The 18,387-nt window shown below is 37.6% G+C and overlaps 1 protein-coding gene across 2 annotated transcripts in view; it reads left to right on the top strand.

Moving 5' to 3' along the window:
• The window catches only part of LOC138064389 (integrin alpha-2-like), a 72,378-nt gene that overhangs the window by 19,169 nt on the left and 34,822 nt on the right, over positions 1 to 18,387 (top strand). The window contains exons 2-7 of one of the 2 annotated variants that reach the window (XM_068926630.1): positions 1,931 to 2,054; positions 10,641 to 10,750; positions 11,967 to 12,058; positions 15,590 to 15,704; positions 16,107 to 16,234; positions 17,399 to 17,547. In XM_068926630.1, the coding sequence (XP_068782731.1) occupies positions 1,931 to 2,054; positions 10,641 to 10,750; positions 11,967 to 12,058; positions 15,590 to 15,704; positions 16,107 to 16,234; positions 17,399 to 17,547 (718 nt within the window). Of the gene's footprint in view, positions 1 to 1,839; positions 2,055 to 10,640; positions 10,751 to 11,966; positions 12,059 to 15,589; positions 15,705 to 16,106; positions 16,235 to 17,398; positions 17,548 to 18,387 lie in introns of those variants that run through there. The other variant, XM_068926629.1, reaches the window with a different exon arrangement.

The raw sequence follows: 18,387 nt of genomic DNA, 5'->3' as shown, positions 1-18,387 counted from the left end.
GAAGTTGCATAAGCAAGATATTTTGATAAAATGCATATACGTTAATCAGTGAAGAACTGCTGGCAAAATCTCTGCAGTGTTCTAATTTTTATATAGTTAATGTCTCTCTAACCTCCTCTTGCCAAAACCCAGACTTGAACTATGAATTTATGTGGTTGTGATTAGTGTCAAAAGTATTACTAAATACTGATTGATATGGCTGTACATACTCTTTTCTCCAGTCTTGAATAACATGACCAAGGAAATGTTTTTATCTCTAATGGTGTTTCTCAAGGAACTATAGTTTTAGCAAAGGGTGGTTACTTGCTTTCCAGAAGCCAGCTGTAGATAGTGATTGTTTGAAATGACTAATATGTGATTTCCTGTTTTGAGTTCATGGTCAGAAAGTAGAAACTATGTATGTGAGCTGTATTTAATCTCCCCTTAATTACATTTGTATTTACTACTGTATGGGCTAAGATACAAAATTCATTGACGTTTTTTAAATGTAGTGAACTTTGCTTGGTAACTTGCAATTGTGACTATAGTACATTATCACTATGATTGTTATTTGATGTTATCAAAATGCTTTGAATTTAAGTTAAAATTTTTAAGATACCAAAGATCAGCACATCTCCTTAAAGGATCCCTGCAGTTGTATGGGGCAGTTGTAAAGATCACCACTTTACTACGCAATAACTCTTATTAAATAACTGAGACATGTTTTATATGTAGAATAGATAAAACTCATTCTGTCAGGGCACACAGGAAGGGAGGGAAAATGTAAGGGACATTGTTTAACCATTGAGCAACTCTGTGAACTCATCTCACCAGGAAATCAAAGGCAGTAACTGCACAGTGGAATGATAAGTCATGATTTCTTCCTTAATTGCCTTTTTTTGGAGGATTGTCATAAGCCCTAAAGTGTCTGCAGCTGATCTGTAGCTTATTCCAGGGGTCCCACCATAGTCTCAGTCCTTCCACCTCCAAGCAGGGGCAGAAGAAATTGTCTGTTCACAGGTATTAGAAGTCTCAGGCCCTTTTCCTGCAGCGTCTGTAATAGACGCTCTCCCTGATGTCCATGTACCACTTTTGTTTATAAAGAAATCAGGTCCTTCATGAATGGGTAACTGAACTCCCACACCTTGCAAACCGGGGATGTGCAGAAGCTTATCCCCAGCCCTGCTGGTTCCTTGAAAGTGGAGTGGAGTGAAATGGACTGAAATACTCTTATTCCTAGGCATGGGAGTGCCCAAGGAAAAGCAGTTAATACCCTGATCACAGCAAAGTGCAGTTTCAAGATTAAGTGTCATAATTTATTAATGCAGCAATAAATCTTTCGTGTTTATATTTCTAAGTTTTCCTGTTTGGACAACTGTTCTGGCTGTTTGGACAGAAAACAAACACTTACGGGTGTAATATTGAAATGACTAAAAAATGTAGATTTTCTGATGCAGTAGGTAGGCAGATTTTTATTCCCATATTTCAGACAATAACCTGCAGATAGACAGTGGACTACAAACAGTATTAACAGTTATCATCAGTGGATTTTCATTTTAATATACCTGAGTAGGCTATTGATATGCTTGCTCTGCCTTAAGCCTATCTTCAGGTAGAGGAGGGTAAAAGACCTCTGAGTTATATTTCTTGTCTCTCTTTAACTAAAACACTCACATTAGTAATGCTGCAGCATTTGTTAAGCCAAATAGTGGATGAGTCATTAATCTGTGCCTGCAAAACACCTGTGAAGTGTGCTAGACAGGCATTGCATATAGCTAGATGAGTACTGTTGTTTATAGGTAGGTGAAAGGTTGCTTTTTATTGCCTATGTCAAAGGCTACGTTTTACTTTCTTCTGTTGGGGGAGTTGGCACAGATGAAAAGCCTTTTTCACTGGGATCAAAATTCTTCTTTAATTGCTTATATGAAAATATTAATCTTTCTGTTAACAGGCATTCTTCATAACTGTTGTGAAGCCTACAATGTTGGGCTTCTTGGAGCAAAAATATTTTCTGGTCCATCAAGAGAGCAGTTTGGATATGCAGTACAGCAGTTTTTAAATGAACAAGGCAAATGGTAAGTGGTTTGAATACCTTGTTATATGTCCAATTAGATTAAGGAAAAGTGTTGCAACTTGTTTTTATGTTTGTAATTATGAATTTCATTTAAATTACTTCCTGTTAATTCATATGTATATTACAGTTATCTTTTTATTAGTAAATGCTAACTTTATTAAAACAAAGTGAAAATATTCTAAAGATGTTTGCATGTGTACATTCAGATTTTTTTTTCTTTAAAGAATATAGTTTGCTCAGCTCTTACTTTTCTTGCCAATACACTAGTTTCCTAAGACTCACAGTGTCTTGTAGAATTTTAACTCTGATTTCATTCATTCTTCAGTCAACAGCATGTCTGTTACACATTCCACGTATCTGGGATATTATCCCGTTTTAACATTGCTCATATTAAAAAAATCAATGGGGCTGAGAAGTTCTATATTAATTATTAAAAATTATGTGAACTTACATCTATTTAACTTTTTTCTGATATAATATTAATTGCTCCCTCCTTGAGGGACAAATACTTGGGTGTATACTCTAACAAAATCTGAGCAAGGGCCTTGTCTCTGCTGCAGTTCTTCAGCCGTAAAATTTGATGTGAAATCCATTTGTTGTCACAGCATTGGTCGTAATGAGTAATTAATTAAATATTTTCTCTAGTAAGGCTGGTTGTCAGAAATTTTAAAAGTATTAATCTAGTGTAAGCCCATTTAGTGGAAAACATGTTGTTTTTCTCTTTTGGGGTCCCAGCAGCCACAGAGCTTAAGGTATCTGTCATGGCAGGGACTGTACATCTATAAATACTTCACTGGTACTCAAATACTGTAAGTAGTTATTCGTATATATGTGGTTTGTTATGCATAAATATAAGACTACCTCAATCCCACTGCTTCTCAGGCATTACCCTGTTTACATGGACAGTAACCAGGAGGTAAAGTAAGAGGAGAGCACAGCTGTTTCCTCTAAACTAAAAGTCTGAGGTATCCTCTCCCTGTTTTGGGCAGGCACTTCCCTTTCTCCTTGCCTGATGCACGGCAGTTTCTCACTCTGTTTCTGCCCGTTTTAATTATGTGCTTAGTCCAGCACAGTTCAGAGCCTCTTTTTCTCTCCCCTCCCCCCACCTTTTTTTTGGTGACTTCTGTGTAAAGCTATTGAAGGAGAACGAGAATGTTTGCCTCAAGTGAATTGAACGCTTCAGCTCATACCAGGTATTTGGGGGAAATTATGTCCTGTATTCTATTCTTGTAAGTTTTTCTGTAAGGTGTTACAACAGCTCAAGACTCACCCAGCCTATTTTTGTTTTATATTTCCCTGTTGTATTGTTACTCCTGATATACAAGAAAGTGGTAGTGGAGGAATTTTCATAGTACATGCTGGAGTTAGAGGAAGAAAGGAACTTTGGATTAATTTCGCTATCCTTTCTCCCAGGTATATGAATAATATGAATCTGGGACCCTTCTGTAGTTCTTCATCACTGGTTCATTCATTTCAGTATGCCTGACTGTAGTCCCAGAAGTCAGGGGAATTCTGTCAGCTCTTGTTCTAGTCATCGTGAATCATTACAGATTCTTCAGTGAAGAAAAGCTCTTTTTGGTCTTTCTCACAAAAAATCATTAGATGTGCTTAAAAGCATAGCCAGTCATAGTTTACTCTCTTGTTCTCTTCATTGCTAGTCTTAACTTTTATTCTCTTAGAACAACAACACTTTTTCTTGTGTGTTTTATTTGGGGAAAAAAAAAAAAACCACTCAAACTATTCAATAGGATTGAACACACACCGCACAGCCTGCAGTCCGTTCGTGGAACACTTTTTGACACGGCTGAACTAGGAGCGAGATAAACAGACTGAGGCCTTGCACAAGGCTGTGACACTGCTTTCTGTCAAAAGGGAGCCTTTATTACTGTATCCTTTTATGAAGAGACCGTCATTGTGCAGCAAACGTATGATGCACTTGAAAACTCTGTTCAGGCACAGTGGAGCTGCTCACCACATCAAACACTGCTCAAGTGACAACTATCTTCAAGGGAGAGATTATCCAGAATCTAAGATCGGCTAGGAATTTCATCACTTCTTATTTGAAGTGGACCGCACATTTCCTTGACCTTACTTCTGTTAAGAAAATCACATGGTGCTGTATTAAATGGAGCCTTAAAAATCCTTTTATATTATCTCAAAGAGCAGAAAGGAGAGATACCGAAAAAAACCAACAGATCTAGTTATGTTATTTGAATGTATTTATGGGAGGCATCTGTATGAGGCAATAAGGGCTACAGAAAATGATAAAGACAGGAGAGTTTTTGCAGAACTGGGACTGTGCCCACAGCAGTGTGTTATCAACTTCTGCTTGGAGATGAGTTCAGAGCAGGGAGAGAAGACTTATCAAACCAGGAGTTCAGGACTGCAAGGGGGCTAGTATGGGCTGGAGGAGCTGTGACACAAACCAGCAAGGGAGCTCTTTTTGTGCAGAGTCAGATGATCCGGGATAATTGGACACTGGTCTGCCACCGTGGGCATTGATGGCACACGATGCGATACAAATAAGCACAAACTTGCAAGTCAAGCGAAGCTCAAGCTTTTGACTGTGCCTGGTGGGAATTTCAAAACTGGAGCTCTTTGATGGTGTCAACGAGAGTTGTGAACGCCAAGGAAACATACTCATCAAATAGAAAAATTCAGGCAGCCCACCACACAAGTAATTAGACACAACAGAAACATCATTCAGTTTACACTCTGGTTCTCCCTGTGGTGAGATCACCTGTACTGGAACCTTAAATTGAGACCAAATGCACACTTCACTTGAAAACATAATATTTCATAAAGGTGGATTGTACCCTGTCAAGTTTGTCTTGAATGTGTATGCCAAAAACAGCAACTGACAGTATATTCTGCAAAACTAACAATACTAATGTTCTCCAGAGATTGGGTTTGTTTATTTGTTTTTGTATCTCTTTCCAAATGAGGAAGACAGCTGAATATAGCTGTTAAACTGTTTTTTCCTTGAAGATTACCTACATATACCTATATGTGTCTTCAAGACAGTCTGTAGATATAATCCGCAGTAGAGCCAAAACTGTGATCTGTTGTTCATGTATTGTTTTGGTACCAAGTTGCAGCTACTCTACTTGGTTATATCTGTGATTAGGATTTGGAGTTTTTGAATTTTGTTTTGGAATTTGTTACGAATTTTTTTCCTCTTTTTAAATACTTATTGTTTTATTTCATATCATGTCAGTAAAGACACCTTAAAAAGCACTACAATTACTGGTGTTTTACATAGTCATTGCACTGCTAAATAGTTTTTAAAATCACTGCAAACTGATCATTACTGATATAAAAGCATGATAGCTTTTCTCCTAAGTTGGTGTGTTGCCTGTTCGGACCAATAAAATGTTTTGATGCAAAGACATATTTCTACAGTAACTTTTCTTGGAATCAATAAGTTTTCGAAACATTCTGACCTTAATGAAGATAGCACATTTTAGCCAACTTCTTTTTAAACAATATGCCACCGTCGTTCTACCTCAGGCTTTTAAGCGTCAGCACCACTGCTACAGGCAAACATGGTTCCTTGCCTAGTTGTGTTTCCTGCACCTGCATGACCTATGCTTTGCCTTTTTCTGCTTTGAGAAGCCGCAGTGGCTTCTCTCTGCAATGCCTTTTGTCAGTCAAACCTCTCTTGCTATAACTCACCATAGTTTTTGAGGGGTTTTTTTTAGCCTTTTGTTTAAAGGATTGTAAGTTTTCGATGATAAGGGTTTTGGAAATGTGCAGAGAAGCACCTATGAGAATGAAGACTTTTCTGGTCTTCGTATCAATTCGTCATTTCCTGTAATTGTAGGGAACTGGGTCAGATGATTCAAGAGGTCCTTTCTACTTTTATATTCCTATTGCATTGGCACCCTTGTTTAAAAAAAAACATTAAAGACCAAATACATGAAAAGAGAAAGAGGAAAAAAAAAAACCCACACCATAAAATATAAAACATATTCTGACAACAGCTGAGAATTCAGCTCTTCATCACGAATTCTAATTTTGTTTTCTGCTACAGGACACTTTGCCCGTTATTAGCTTTGTCATGATGTAATTTCCCAGAAATAATTCCTGTTGGACTCTGCTCTGCCACTTCTGCAGCCTGTGTGTATGACATTGCAGCTGAACTTTATTTGACTTCATGAAGTTCCATTGCTTTGTATACAATGTTGGAGACTGATTAAGGAGCTGACTAATAATATCTGAGCAATATTACGTACTAATCACTATAGTATTATGTAAAGATGATCTACGAGGATACATAATGAAGTATTGTAAAAATAAACACTTAACTCATGCCTGAAAAAGAGCCTTAATTAATATACTCTATATGATATAGTTTATTTTAAAACAAGTATTTGAGTAATCATGTCTTACATTCTTTCATGATACATTCAGTTTCACTCTGCTTCGTGCACATCCTGTTTAATCCCAGTAAAGTAAGGAGATATTTTTGTAGCTAGCAGGGTGCTATCCAAATACTCTCTTACTTTCTTCGTTTCCCATGTTTTAGAAGGATACACATATATTTTCCCAGAGCTGTATTGTATAACTATCTACTGTAATGGTTCGTGTTCATTTCAAAAGGCAAATAGGAGATGCTGATTTATAGCATAGATTAAGGTTAGTTAGCTTTAAGCTAAAGTAAGGCTCAGGATGCAAGAGGAACAATAATAAAGTTATTTGCTAGGTGCAGTAAGGTTGGCAGTAGAAAGCAGAAGGTTAGGGTTGGCAGGAGAACATGATTCCTAATTTTTTCTCAAGTAAATATTGATGGCAGGCTAGAGTTCTTAAGTCAAATAAGGAAACAGGTTCTAATCGTTTCTGCAAGTTAAAGTTCCAGTAATATTCAGTTGTAAGTGTTAAATTCTGTGTATGGCACTTTATTGGCACCTTTTTTTTTTTTACTTATGGCGTAATTATGGCTTTGGGAGTAGGGTTAGCATTTGGGCAGATTTAAAGGCTTTATATTCTCATGCAACCCACAAATCTACAATGAAGTCAAAACTCCAGCGAAGGGGAAGGTAGTATAATAATTTCCCATAAAGTACGAGGAATGTAAGCTAAATAAAAGCTAGGATTAAGTTTGCTTTAGGCACGGTTGGCACAGATTTAGATTTGCGTTTAGAATGAGAGGAGCGTATCTTGTTTGATTTAGGTTTTTTGTTTGAACGACACAACAGCTGTAAGGATAATTTTAAGGCTAGCAAAAGTGAAATAAAGTGAATATTAAGTTCTGAAAGTGGGCTGGGTGTAAAAGAGTGTAAAGACTGTTGGTTTTCTGGTACAAATAGATGTTTGGGTTGGAGTTAAAGTTGGGATTGGGAAAAGCAGGAGCTTCAGAGCCCAGATTACTGCCGAGCAGCTTAAAGGCCATGGAGCAAGCTCAAATAGTCATGCTGACAGAGAGAATTGCTTATTCTACGCTTAGACTTTGCAACAGCTAGTGCTCAAGTACTATTTTTTTTTCTTTTTTCTTTTCTTTTTTTTTTTGGTGGTGGTGGAGAGGGTTCTTCAAGAGCCACAGACCTTGGTTGAAAGCTGGTGCTAGCAGGAGACAGCAGCTTGTGTCAGGTTTCCTGGTGCCGAGCTCTGCTTTTGGAGTCACGGGTAGACTTATGGCAGTCCCAAGGTTAGAGTTTGGTGTGGGGCAGCAGGAGCTCAAAGCACTCGTCCATTACTGGCTCCTGCCCGGCCTGCCAGGATAACAGGGAGGCTGGTGCCTGCAGAAGTTGCATCTTTATGGCAGTGTGAGAAAAAATGATGATGCTTTAAAGTCATGTTTTGGGACACAGATCCAAATTTATATTTAACGCACATTCTTGTCATCGTAGTGCCCTATATCAAGGTTGTAATTGCCTTGTAATGTATAGGCCTATTTCCGGAACATCTCAGTCGAAACTTTAGCGTTAACCACAAACTTCTAACACACCTCTGTCTCCAGCTACCTAGTGATGCTTATCAGTGCATTAATTAAAAACATTTTCTCTCAAGTTAGTTTTCCAGGGTATCTTTCCCTACTGTAGGCATAGCTGAATGAGGTGGAAGCTTTCCGGTTTCTGGTTCTGGGCCCCGCAGAGCAAATGTCGTTCCCTGGGATGACCTGGGAGAGGGCTGAGGGAAGGGCTGCCACATCAGTCCCCTCGGCAGCGGAAGTACGAGTTGGGAATCTTTAATTTACATCAGCCATTGTTAACTGAACGTAGAAATGTGGGCAAGAAAATGATTATGGCTCAACTATTTGAGGAGTGAGATCATCACAGAACAGTTTCCTGTTGCTTCGTATTTTCACTCTGTCTGTATAAACAATGTGCTTTAGACTTCAAGATAACCCATCGCTGCAGAACGATTCCAGAGCAGACCAGACAATTACAGTGAATTAAGTGACAAGGCAGGGTGACGTAGGGGTATTTCCAAGATCCTTTAAAGTCATTCTTTTAAATAGCAACTGTCCTTCTCCTGTGTGGATTCTGAAATATGTTTGACTTTGGGAAAGACAGAAAAAACATGCAGATATGTACAAAAGTGTGCAGTGCGATATTCACCTTGAAACTTAACGTCTGAAACTTGAATATATCCTTACAGCATTACTCACACCCCTATGCTGTCCTTTCCTTTTTTATTCTCTTTTTGTTGCTGTGCAAGCGGATAGCCCTTTCTCTCTCCCATTAGCCCAGTTAGCATTTTATTACTGGATATTACTCTGTAGTACTTATCAAGGGGAAAGACTGTATGTAACACCTTGTCTTCCGTCTGTCAGTGACTTCACTGGCTCCAGCCCTATGTGTCATTGCAAGCGTTTGCTGGTTGTATGGTCTCCTGGTGTATGCCCGAAGGAGCGGTTTCTGGAGAGTTCTGGTTGTTTGGTCCTGAACAATGGTGGTTCTGGTTTCCACTGTGCACAAAAGATTATATTGCACGGAAAATTACAAGGTCAGAGGCATCCTCGCAGCAATTGTAACGTACACTAGTTTTATAGAGAGGTATTTATATGAACCTGAATTGCAGGTTTAGAGATGCTAAAAGTGCACAAGACCGGTTCCTGTTGCCTGCGTAATCACTATTTTTCAACAAGGTAATTAAAAAGGAGGTAGATATTTTTAAAACATTTGTATGCAAAGAAAATAGATTGTGAATTTTCTCCTAACTGGACTAGTAAAATGGAATAATATTATTTGTACTCTTAAGTACAAGTATCAACTTTAAAAATTGCAGATAGTATTTTCCTTACGGCAAAGCTGAAAAGGATTCAAACTCTTGCTTGTTCATCTAAAACTATATATTTTTATCAAGCCTATTTTATTCAAACTGATTATAAAATTGCAGCAATGAAATCAGATGATCCCTGGAAACTTAATGGGATATATAGCAATACTTTGAAACATAATTATTTTATAAAATATGTTGTTGTTAGGGTGCAATGTGTTTACATTAACTACTTATTAAGTTTTGGAGGAGGCAAATTGAGCTTTTAGCAATCTTTCTTATGAAACTTCATATTCCATACGGGGGTCCCATTGCTTATCCTTTTACAGTCCCATAAAAGCATTAATTACTACCATAGGCTTTGCTGCATAAGCCGACAGTCTAACATTGCTGTTGGAGGAAATACCTGCAGTCCCTGCTTTCTAATCAGCCAGTTCATTTTTTTCTTATCTGTTGAGTTCATGTTTTTGGTCATGTTTCGCTTTACCCACGTTTCACTCTGTACAAAACTGTATGAAGAGTTATCCTTATCTTCCAGTCCTACGCTACCCTAAACTGCCCGGCGGTCTCCGTCTCTTAGAGAGTTATTATACTGAAACATAGGTATTGTTAAGCAGTATTCCCATGGGGTGAATTTGATTTTTTTTTTTTAAAGTTTTTGAGATTAGAAATTGAGAAAGGTGTTTTGAGGAGTGGATATTGGTGTGGGAGCCTTATGGCAGACCAAGGAATAACTTAGAGAAAGTGAATCACCTCATAGCATATGCAGAAATTTTCGTAAGCCTTAAACATCTTGTTGAAGAACAAATGTACTTCATGCAGCAGTCTGCAGTCACCTGCAGTGTTTTCTTTCTGATTCAGTGTTTTCAAGGTGTGGTAGGGTTCAAAGTCAGACATAAGTACTTTGCTATTGCTGAGTAAATCCTGTAGGAAATGCTTCTTATCAGTTAAAAGAATAACTTAAAGGAATCAATTAACTGTTACCTGGTAGGAGAATAAAAATTTTTGTCTTTCAATTCACAATGTGTATATATATATTTTTTTTAATGTATTAGCATATTTTAATACCTTTGCTGTATCTCTTCTGACATTTTGGCTTGAGATCACAATAGCAACAGTATATATATTTGAGCCAGTCTAATCCCAGGAGGAGTCTCTGCCAAAGTTGCCCCTTACATACTGAATCCAATGTATTAACATCTAAATAAAGTTCGCCTTCTGGACAGCTCTGGAGAGAACCCTTTAATTCCTTAGGTACTATATCTTAGGAAAGCCTCTTTACCTGTTACTTTCAGTTTGCTTTGTAATATTGCTGATGGTCTTTTCCAGTGTCATTAAAGGAATAATGCAGTTCCTGTTATTTTAGGTTGTTGGTTGGTTCACCCTGGAGTGGCTATCCAGCTAATAGAACTGGAGATATCTATGCATGTCCTGTTGGTACATCCAAAACTACCTGCAAAAAATTGAATTTACAAGGTAAGTTGTAATGAGTAATGTCTCACTATAATTGTTCAGTTTTTCCTCATTTTTGTACCAGGTGAATATGTCAATAATCAGCAGTCAGCAAGAGCAATAACAAAAATAGGTGTCAGTAAAGATTGTGCGCATGTTGTTGTACTGGCATTCAGAGGAATTTCAATTTCATCGATAAGATCAGCATTCCTTAGTCTTTGGCCCCTTCAAGAATGAAATACGGTTATCACGGTTTTTTATAAGGCCTTTTCTAATGATCTTCTCCCTTCTTGTTAATTATATTTCTTGAGTTCTAAAATCAATTGCACATAATGACTTTTTACAGCTGCCCATGTGATACTCACGTGAACTTTTTTTTGTCTTTTTGCTATTTGTTTCACACATTGCTAAGGTGGATTTGTTTTCTGGAATTAGCTTATTGTAGAACTGCATTCTCATAATTACTATTTGCTATACCTTCCCAATAAAACTTTTTATTCTGCCTCTGTCAGCACTCTCATCATCTTTCTTAGCCATTTGTATCAGCCCTATTATTAACATTGTAATATTTATAATATATTTACATTATACTTGAGGGTTCTCATTACAGTCTCATTTTGAATTGCACTTCATATTATATGAAGCCTTTTCTGGCTCTGTGTGCTTATGGTCCTCTGTGTAGACTAAGTTTCAAATGAAATTCCCTTTTGGATGCAGTGAAAATACAGAATGACAGAGGACAGTAATTAGATTTTTTTTTCTGAACATAGTACAGTATGTTGAGATGCCTGTTAAAACTTTATTTAAGATGCAAAGCATTTCTGTCATCCATGGGTCCTTTCATATTTTTATCTAAAGCTTGATACTGAATCAGAGGAATCTGATGTCCTGTGGACTGTTAACAGCAGCTACCCAACTGTAGCTGTTCAACCAACTAAAAGTACACAGTACTAAAAAGAAGAAATTGTCTTCTTTTCCATTCTGTTGCCTTTAACCCTTGAGGGAAGGCACTCTAAATGTCATTTTCTCCCATACTTAATTAACATCTATGAATTAACATTCATGTTTAGCAGATTTTTCACACAGATTAGTTTCTTCTTTCACAAAATTTTATACAGGCATTTGGAAGAGGAATCTTAGATCCCGAGGAAAAAAAATTTAGAAAATAAATTCTAATTTACTAAATTGCTTGTGCATCTTATTTACTATTGTGTCATTATTTAATCTCTTTGTATTTTAGCTTTAACAACCATTCCAAATGTGACTGAGATAAAGGAAGAAATGAACCTTGGCTTGACTCTGATACAGAACTCAAAAACAGGAGGATTTCTGGTACGTGTCAATAAACACAGAAATTCCTGTGGAGAATGAAGAAACTATAATTCTGCACACTTTTTTATTAATCCAAATTGAGTACATTGTATTATGTAGCATAGATTAGTACGTTTTGCCTATTTTAAAATACTCCATCCAGCTATCATTGCCTAAGTTACAAAATCAGGAAAATTAGGAATTGTCTCCTTCTGCATTTGTCCAAAGATCCCATGGAAGAAACCTACCAAACATATAACTACAGATTATGTAATATAGGTTAAAGAACATAGGCAGGAACATTTCTGTCACAGATAGCTGTAAGCTGGTCTTGTGCTCTCAAAAGGCATTATGGGATCTTTCCTCCACTTTGAACACTATAGTTGGTAAAGCGCTTACCCAGTAACTGTTCTCCTCAGATGTCAGAGTTTCCAATCCCATTAAATTGCTTAATTTTTACACTACCAATGTGGTTTATTTGGTAAGTGATCTGGAGGAGGAGGATGTGTTGTCTATGTGCATATTCTGCAAACCAGTCTCCTTGGAGCCTGTAAAACTGAGATTTCATGATTGAAAGGCAGTTAAGGCCTGTTCAATACACTCTGTCTTTTACACCCTTAAACATAATAAGCATGAAGACTCTTGGGATGCGGATGTATTCCGGTTTACAATACACACATTGTAGACAGGTGCAGTAAACTGCAGACAAATAAGTTTTGAGAGTCTGTCCTCTTTTGGCTCACTTCCAATTTTGTATTTTTTCTGCTGCATCTTGCTAGTTATCATGCAAACGTTCAACTATTCATCTTCACTATCATATACCTGACTTAACTCCAGGCTTTGCAGCAGCTCTCCTGAAGTCGGTAAGGTTAATCCTAAGTTTAGATTACAGCAACAGTGCTTCTCTTGATTGTTGGTTTGAGAAGATATTGATTAAAAGTCTAATTATATCTCTTGGGTAATACTTTTAATTGCTGTTAATACTGTCCCATGCATTCCCACTTGAATCAGTATCAGAAACTGCAGTCATTTTTAAAACATCTCATGCAGAAAAATTTGCATTTTCTTGTTATACTTGAGCTTCTCTTGATTAAAAAGGCTTTTCTAATCCATACAGTGTTAACTGACTACCTAAATAGCATAAAAACACCAAAACAGTCAAATGCTAACACCTGAATGGTTAACCACTTCTTCAGTGAGGTGCGTTCTTTTTGACAGAAGGAGAAAGTGATACTGGAGACAGGTGCTTGTCTGTGACTCAGCAACAAAGAACATCAGAAGTCCCACATCCTAGAGTGGCTTGAATTGGACAATAGCAGAGATTGTCTTTGATTGCGATTGCAAGTCCCTGTTAGCCAGGACTTCACTCCGAGACTCCCTGTCTGTCACAGCTTTCTACTGTGAGAGGTTCTTCGTGTTATGCCTGGAGCTTCTTTGTCCCTGCTCGCTGTGCCGCTTACCCCCTCGTGCTGCGGCTCTCAGCATGACCAGCTTTGCACAGCTCTCACCAGGCCGTTCTGCATCCCCGCGTTCTCCAAGGCGTCCGGGCTCTTCAGTTCCAGTGTGATCCCACCTGGTGCACCTGTGTGTTAGCTAGTGGATCCTGCTGGTTCAGTGTGATTGTTACTTACAGGTATCCCAGGTGAAGGGCAGTCATTTACACGTGCACATTTCCTTTTTCTGAGGCCTTTTTAGCCCTTTTGGAAAGCTCTTTTAGAATTTCGCTCCTCTGATGGTTAACAGTTTGTTGGGTTTTTTTTTTCCAGTCTAAGTTTCTATCAGTTTGTTCTCGTGGCAGGATTGTTCCTTTAGCTGAAATAGCTCCCGTTTCTCTAAGGTGCAGAATCTCCCTTCTGTATTTAACACACAGAATCATTTTCTTTCAGTCTGTTGTGTTTTGCTAGGTGATCCTGGAGTTTTTCCTCCAAAATACACTTTCTAAATTTTACCTTTCTCGAACATCGCTGACCAGATGTATGCTGTATTCCATGAGAGGATCTTGCCTTTATACAGTGAATTTAGTGTTTCCCTGTCTCAACCACAAGTGTTCCTTGATGTAGATCTTCAGGCCATATTTGCTTTGTACATTGGCTGCCTACTGATGGTCACCCTGTAATCAGTCAGTGCCCATCCATCTGTTTCTCGATCTCTTCCTTAGATATACTTCTTTCCTCTTTTGTAGAAATTATGACATCTTGTCAAATATATTAGGATAGTTTGATGTGATCTGCCTCTGGTAAACCTATGCTACATTGAGCTCATTTTCCATTTACTTCCTCCTTAATTACTTGCTTTTTCAGTACTTTTTCAGTACTTTTGAGAAAAGAGTAAGAATGCTGTTCACTTTCTCTTCACTTTTTAAATAGAGATGGTGCAGCTCCTGTTTTCCAGGCTCTCCTGACTTGATAGGTCAATCAAAAAGCGTTCGTAATGAAGCTATCATTTCTTTCAGAACTGTGGAACAGAGGTTATGTTTTTTTTCTTTGCGTACCTCTCAATACTTCGTGTGATTTTTCTCAAAAAAAAAAAAAAAACCTCCTCAAGTAATCACATAACCAAATAGTGTCTCAGTATTTGTCTTTTCTCATCTAGGTATTTTTGTAAAAATCCTTCCTATATCATATATTTGAATTCTGAAGAGGTTTCACAATATGGCTTTATGCGATCTAACTATGTAAAGAGATAGTACTGTGCTCTGTTCCCCTTCCCAACCACACATTTCCTTTCATGAGATCTAGCTGTCACGCAACCATGTGGTTGATCCAGCAGAAAACTTACCTTCTTGCAGTGATCATTTTCAGCAAGAAGCATGATCAAAACGTTTTCCCTGGGAGGCAAAGAAACCTGTGGCTGAGGGGAAGGTGGGGCTGGGGCAGAACGTCTCCTTCTAGCAACAGCCTACAGTTACATAGGATTGTGCATACTATGAGGCTGAGAGATGAAGAAATTTAACTCTAAAAATATTTTGGCAAAGTTCACTTTCCTTGGGAACAGTCTTCTCAAATTAATTCTTCCGTGTGTGTATGCATTGATCACGGATAGTTGTGGTGCTATCATGTTGGTCATAGTAATAGGACACGCTGCAATAAAAACTTAACTAACTGCATGTTCAGACTACATGCGCTGGCTCATGGCTGTGATGCCACCTCCTGGTTAGTGGAAGTACTTGTTTTCATACAGATAAGCAGAGTGCAAATACCAAACCCTAGTTTTAAACCAATAGTTTGTAAAGCAGATGAACAAAAGCAACAAATTTTTTGCAATCTTATTCACACTCTCTAGAAGTTATAGCTGTGCATAGTTGGGAGGAAACAGTTTGCAGAAGGAGGCATAAATATGATCTGGAATAGAACAACTTTTTAATGAGAAATCAAATTATGAAATGGATTTTCTGATACTGTCACAGTGATAGCAAGAGACTTACTCTGATAACCCAAGAGGGCTCATCCCATCTTATATTCTCATAGTCCTGCTTATTATGTTTTTGTATATGGATACAGTGAGACAAGTATTTGTTATTTTTATAGTTTCTTTTTGTTGTTATTTTTAAAGACTTGTGGTCCCTTGTGGGCACAGCAGTGTGGAAGCCAATACTATGCAACAGGAGTCTGTTCTGAAATCAGTCCAAGTTTCCAGATCCTAAGAAGCTTTTCTCCTGCTGTTCAAAGTAAGACAACATGTGCAAAACAGATTCAATAAAAAACAGATCAAACAAAATCAAGATACGTCGTGTTGGGGACACTTACTTTGGGATTTTTTTTTAAATATGTATGTGCAAAGAGCAAAATGCTGTGATTCACACATAAGGATTGACAGATACTGATCTAATGCTGGTATGAATCTGGACTCACTCCTCTGAACTCAGAGGCATTGCACTAGAGCAGTGAAAACGAAGACAGGCTAAAAATCTGCGTATGTGTTTATTGCATCTTCATTCTGGCAAAACCTTCCTGTTCTGAAGTGTTGGCCTATGTAAGACCTAAGTATGCACTTTTGGATTTAGCCCAAGAGTTATAAGTAAATTGAGGCTGCAAGTACATTTAATGTCCATTTTTTATTTTTATTTTAGAATGCTCCTCTGTCATAGATGTAGTGGTGGTTTGTGATGAGTCAAACAGCATTTATCCCTGGGACGCAGTGCGTGCGTTTTTGAAAAAGTTTGTACAGGGCTTAGATATAGGCCCTACCAAAACCCAGGTAAGTCAAAGACATCTTTGAAAAAGGCAAAGGAAAAAAAAGGAAAAAAAGCAATAGGTTTTATTAGCAAATTCTGCAATTTTAAAGGAAACCAAGTATGCCTAAGCATAATTATAGTACCACCCTCAAAACTGTAGGTTATGCATCTGTCCTTTATCTTTCAGGATTGGGGTTTCTATCTCACAGCTAATGTATTCCAAAAGGAATTAATAATTTGATGTAAAACATTGATCATCTGAAAGAAATCTAGGTTATATCTAGTAGAGTCAGATCTCCTTCATATATTAGGTGTAAGACTCATTAAAATGCAATCTGTTGAGGATGTGTTAAGAGCAGAACAGTTTCTCTATTGAAGGTTTTCATATGGCTTTTAATTTTCAAGCTTTACATTTTTAGAACAAGAATTTTTCCCTGCTTAGTTACTCTCTGAACTTTGAGAAGTTCTTTTTTCCTTTTAATTTGATGATGGTAGGGAAAATTTTGTACCTATTTTTAAAAATTTTCTGTCTTTTCAGTTGTCCATTTTCCAGAAACAGTTCTGGGAACAAAGACTGAGCTATTGGAAATCTCTCTCCCCAAGGGTGCCTTCCTCACTGAGCTACTTTGGCAGCTAGGTGCTTAAAGCTAGGCTTCCTGCTCAGTGTCATGAGTCCTCTCTGAATCTTCGCTTTAGCATCCTCTCCTCTTTTTTTTTCTTTCATAGTAAGTGTACATCTTGGTGTATTTCTTTAGCATTCACCTGTATTAAAAACAAGCAGGGTTTGCAGTGCTATTAAGTACCTAACCATTAGAATTTCTGTAGGAAAGATCAGTATGAGGTGTGGTCAGCTTGTAGAATTTTTGCTATTTTCTCATTTTTCCTAGAGCTCCCAGTATTATTATTGTCCATAAATGTTTCTGGAACAAATGTTTAATGACTACAATTTCAGATTGTTTGCATTAACATATTGTAGTACATAATAAATGACATAATATGCAAGACTATGTAGCTTTCTTTACTTTCCAAATGTGCATTAATATTAATTGGTTTTGTATGTGTTGAAAGAAAATGATAACCCCATGTGCATCTGTAGATCTCTTACTCCAGCCTGATGAATGGTTTAACATCATGATTCTGTGTAAGACTAATGCATGATAATCTAACCGAATTTCTTTATTGTATAGGTGGGTTTAATTCAGTATGGTAATGATCCGCGCATAGTGTTCAACTTAAATACATATAAAACGAAGGATGAGGTTGTTAAAGCAATGGAGGGAACCTATCAGAAGGGAGGAGATTTGACTAATACTTTCAAAGCCATTGACTATGCAAGGTAAAACATATCGATCATTACTGTGGTACTACTGTAACTTATCCAGCAAGGTGATGAGCAGATCCTGAATTTCATTTGCTGACTTTTATCCCATTAGGAGTGCGAGTGCTCAGAGCCTCTGAGGAGGTTCCCAGCACCAGGCAGAATCCACCAGGTACATTTACAATACCCAGTTCCGGACAGTTTAGGGATACGTAAACTAGGCTTGCTGAAAAGTATATCCCATTGAATTAAATTCTACCCTAAAGTAGTTCTGGTACCCAACAGAGTTGTTTGGATTGTCTCAAATACCTTAACGTGACAGTGCACCAAACACTGCAGTAATCTTTTAGGGAAGATACAAAACCGTTGAAAGGAGTAAAATTTATCCATTGATTCAGTGAAACTGAAAACATTTGTGTTTGCCAGTCAGGTCTTGGTTGACCGTAGGGAAAATAAGATCTCATGTCCGGTGCCAATTTGTCAACGCAGCACTAGCAGTATGAAATACAGGAAGAGCTTAAAACGACCGACTGTGACTCTGAATATGAATACAGACCAGGTTTGTTCCTCGTTAGGAAGATGCTGTTTTGCAGTTGGGTCAAGGACTATACGCTTGGCCTAAATAGCAACTGAATCAATAGCCTATTTAGAGACAGATTCTTCCTTCAGTGGAACCAAAATTTTTGGTAGTATAATTGGTAGTAATTTTTGGTAGTAATATTTGGTAGACCTGTTTCCAGTCCACCTCACCTTTTGTGTGAAGTTAGTGGAACCAATTTCTAACTACTCTAGTGTCAGAAAAATATTGATGCTAGATCAGACAGAAAACTTTTTATTCAGAAACAGTAGGAAAAACTT

This window comes from Struthio camelus, chromosome Z, assembly GCF_040807025.1.
Source record: "Struthio camelus isolate bStrCam1 chromosome Z, bStrCam1.hap1, whole genome shotgun sequence".
Lineage (NCBI taxonomy): Eukaryota > Metazoa > Chordata > Aves > Struthioniformes > Struthionidae > Struthio > Struthio camelus.
This window is presented reverse-complemented; position numbering and strand designations above follow the sequence as displayed.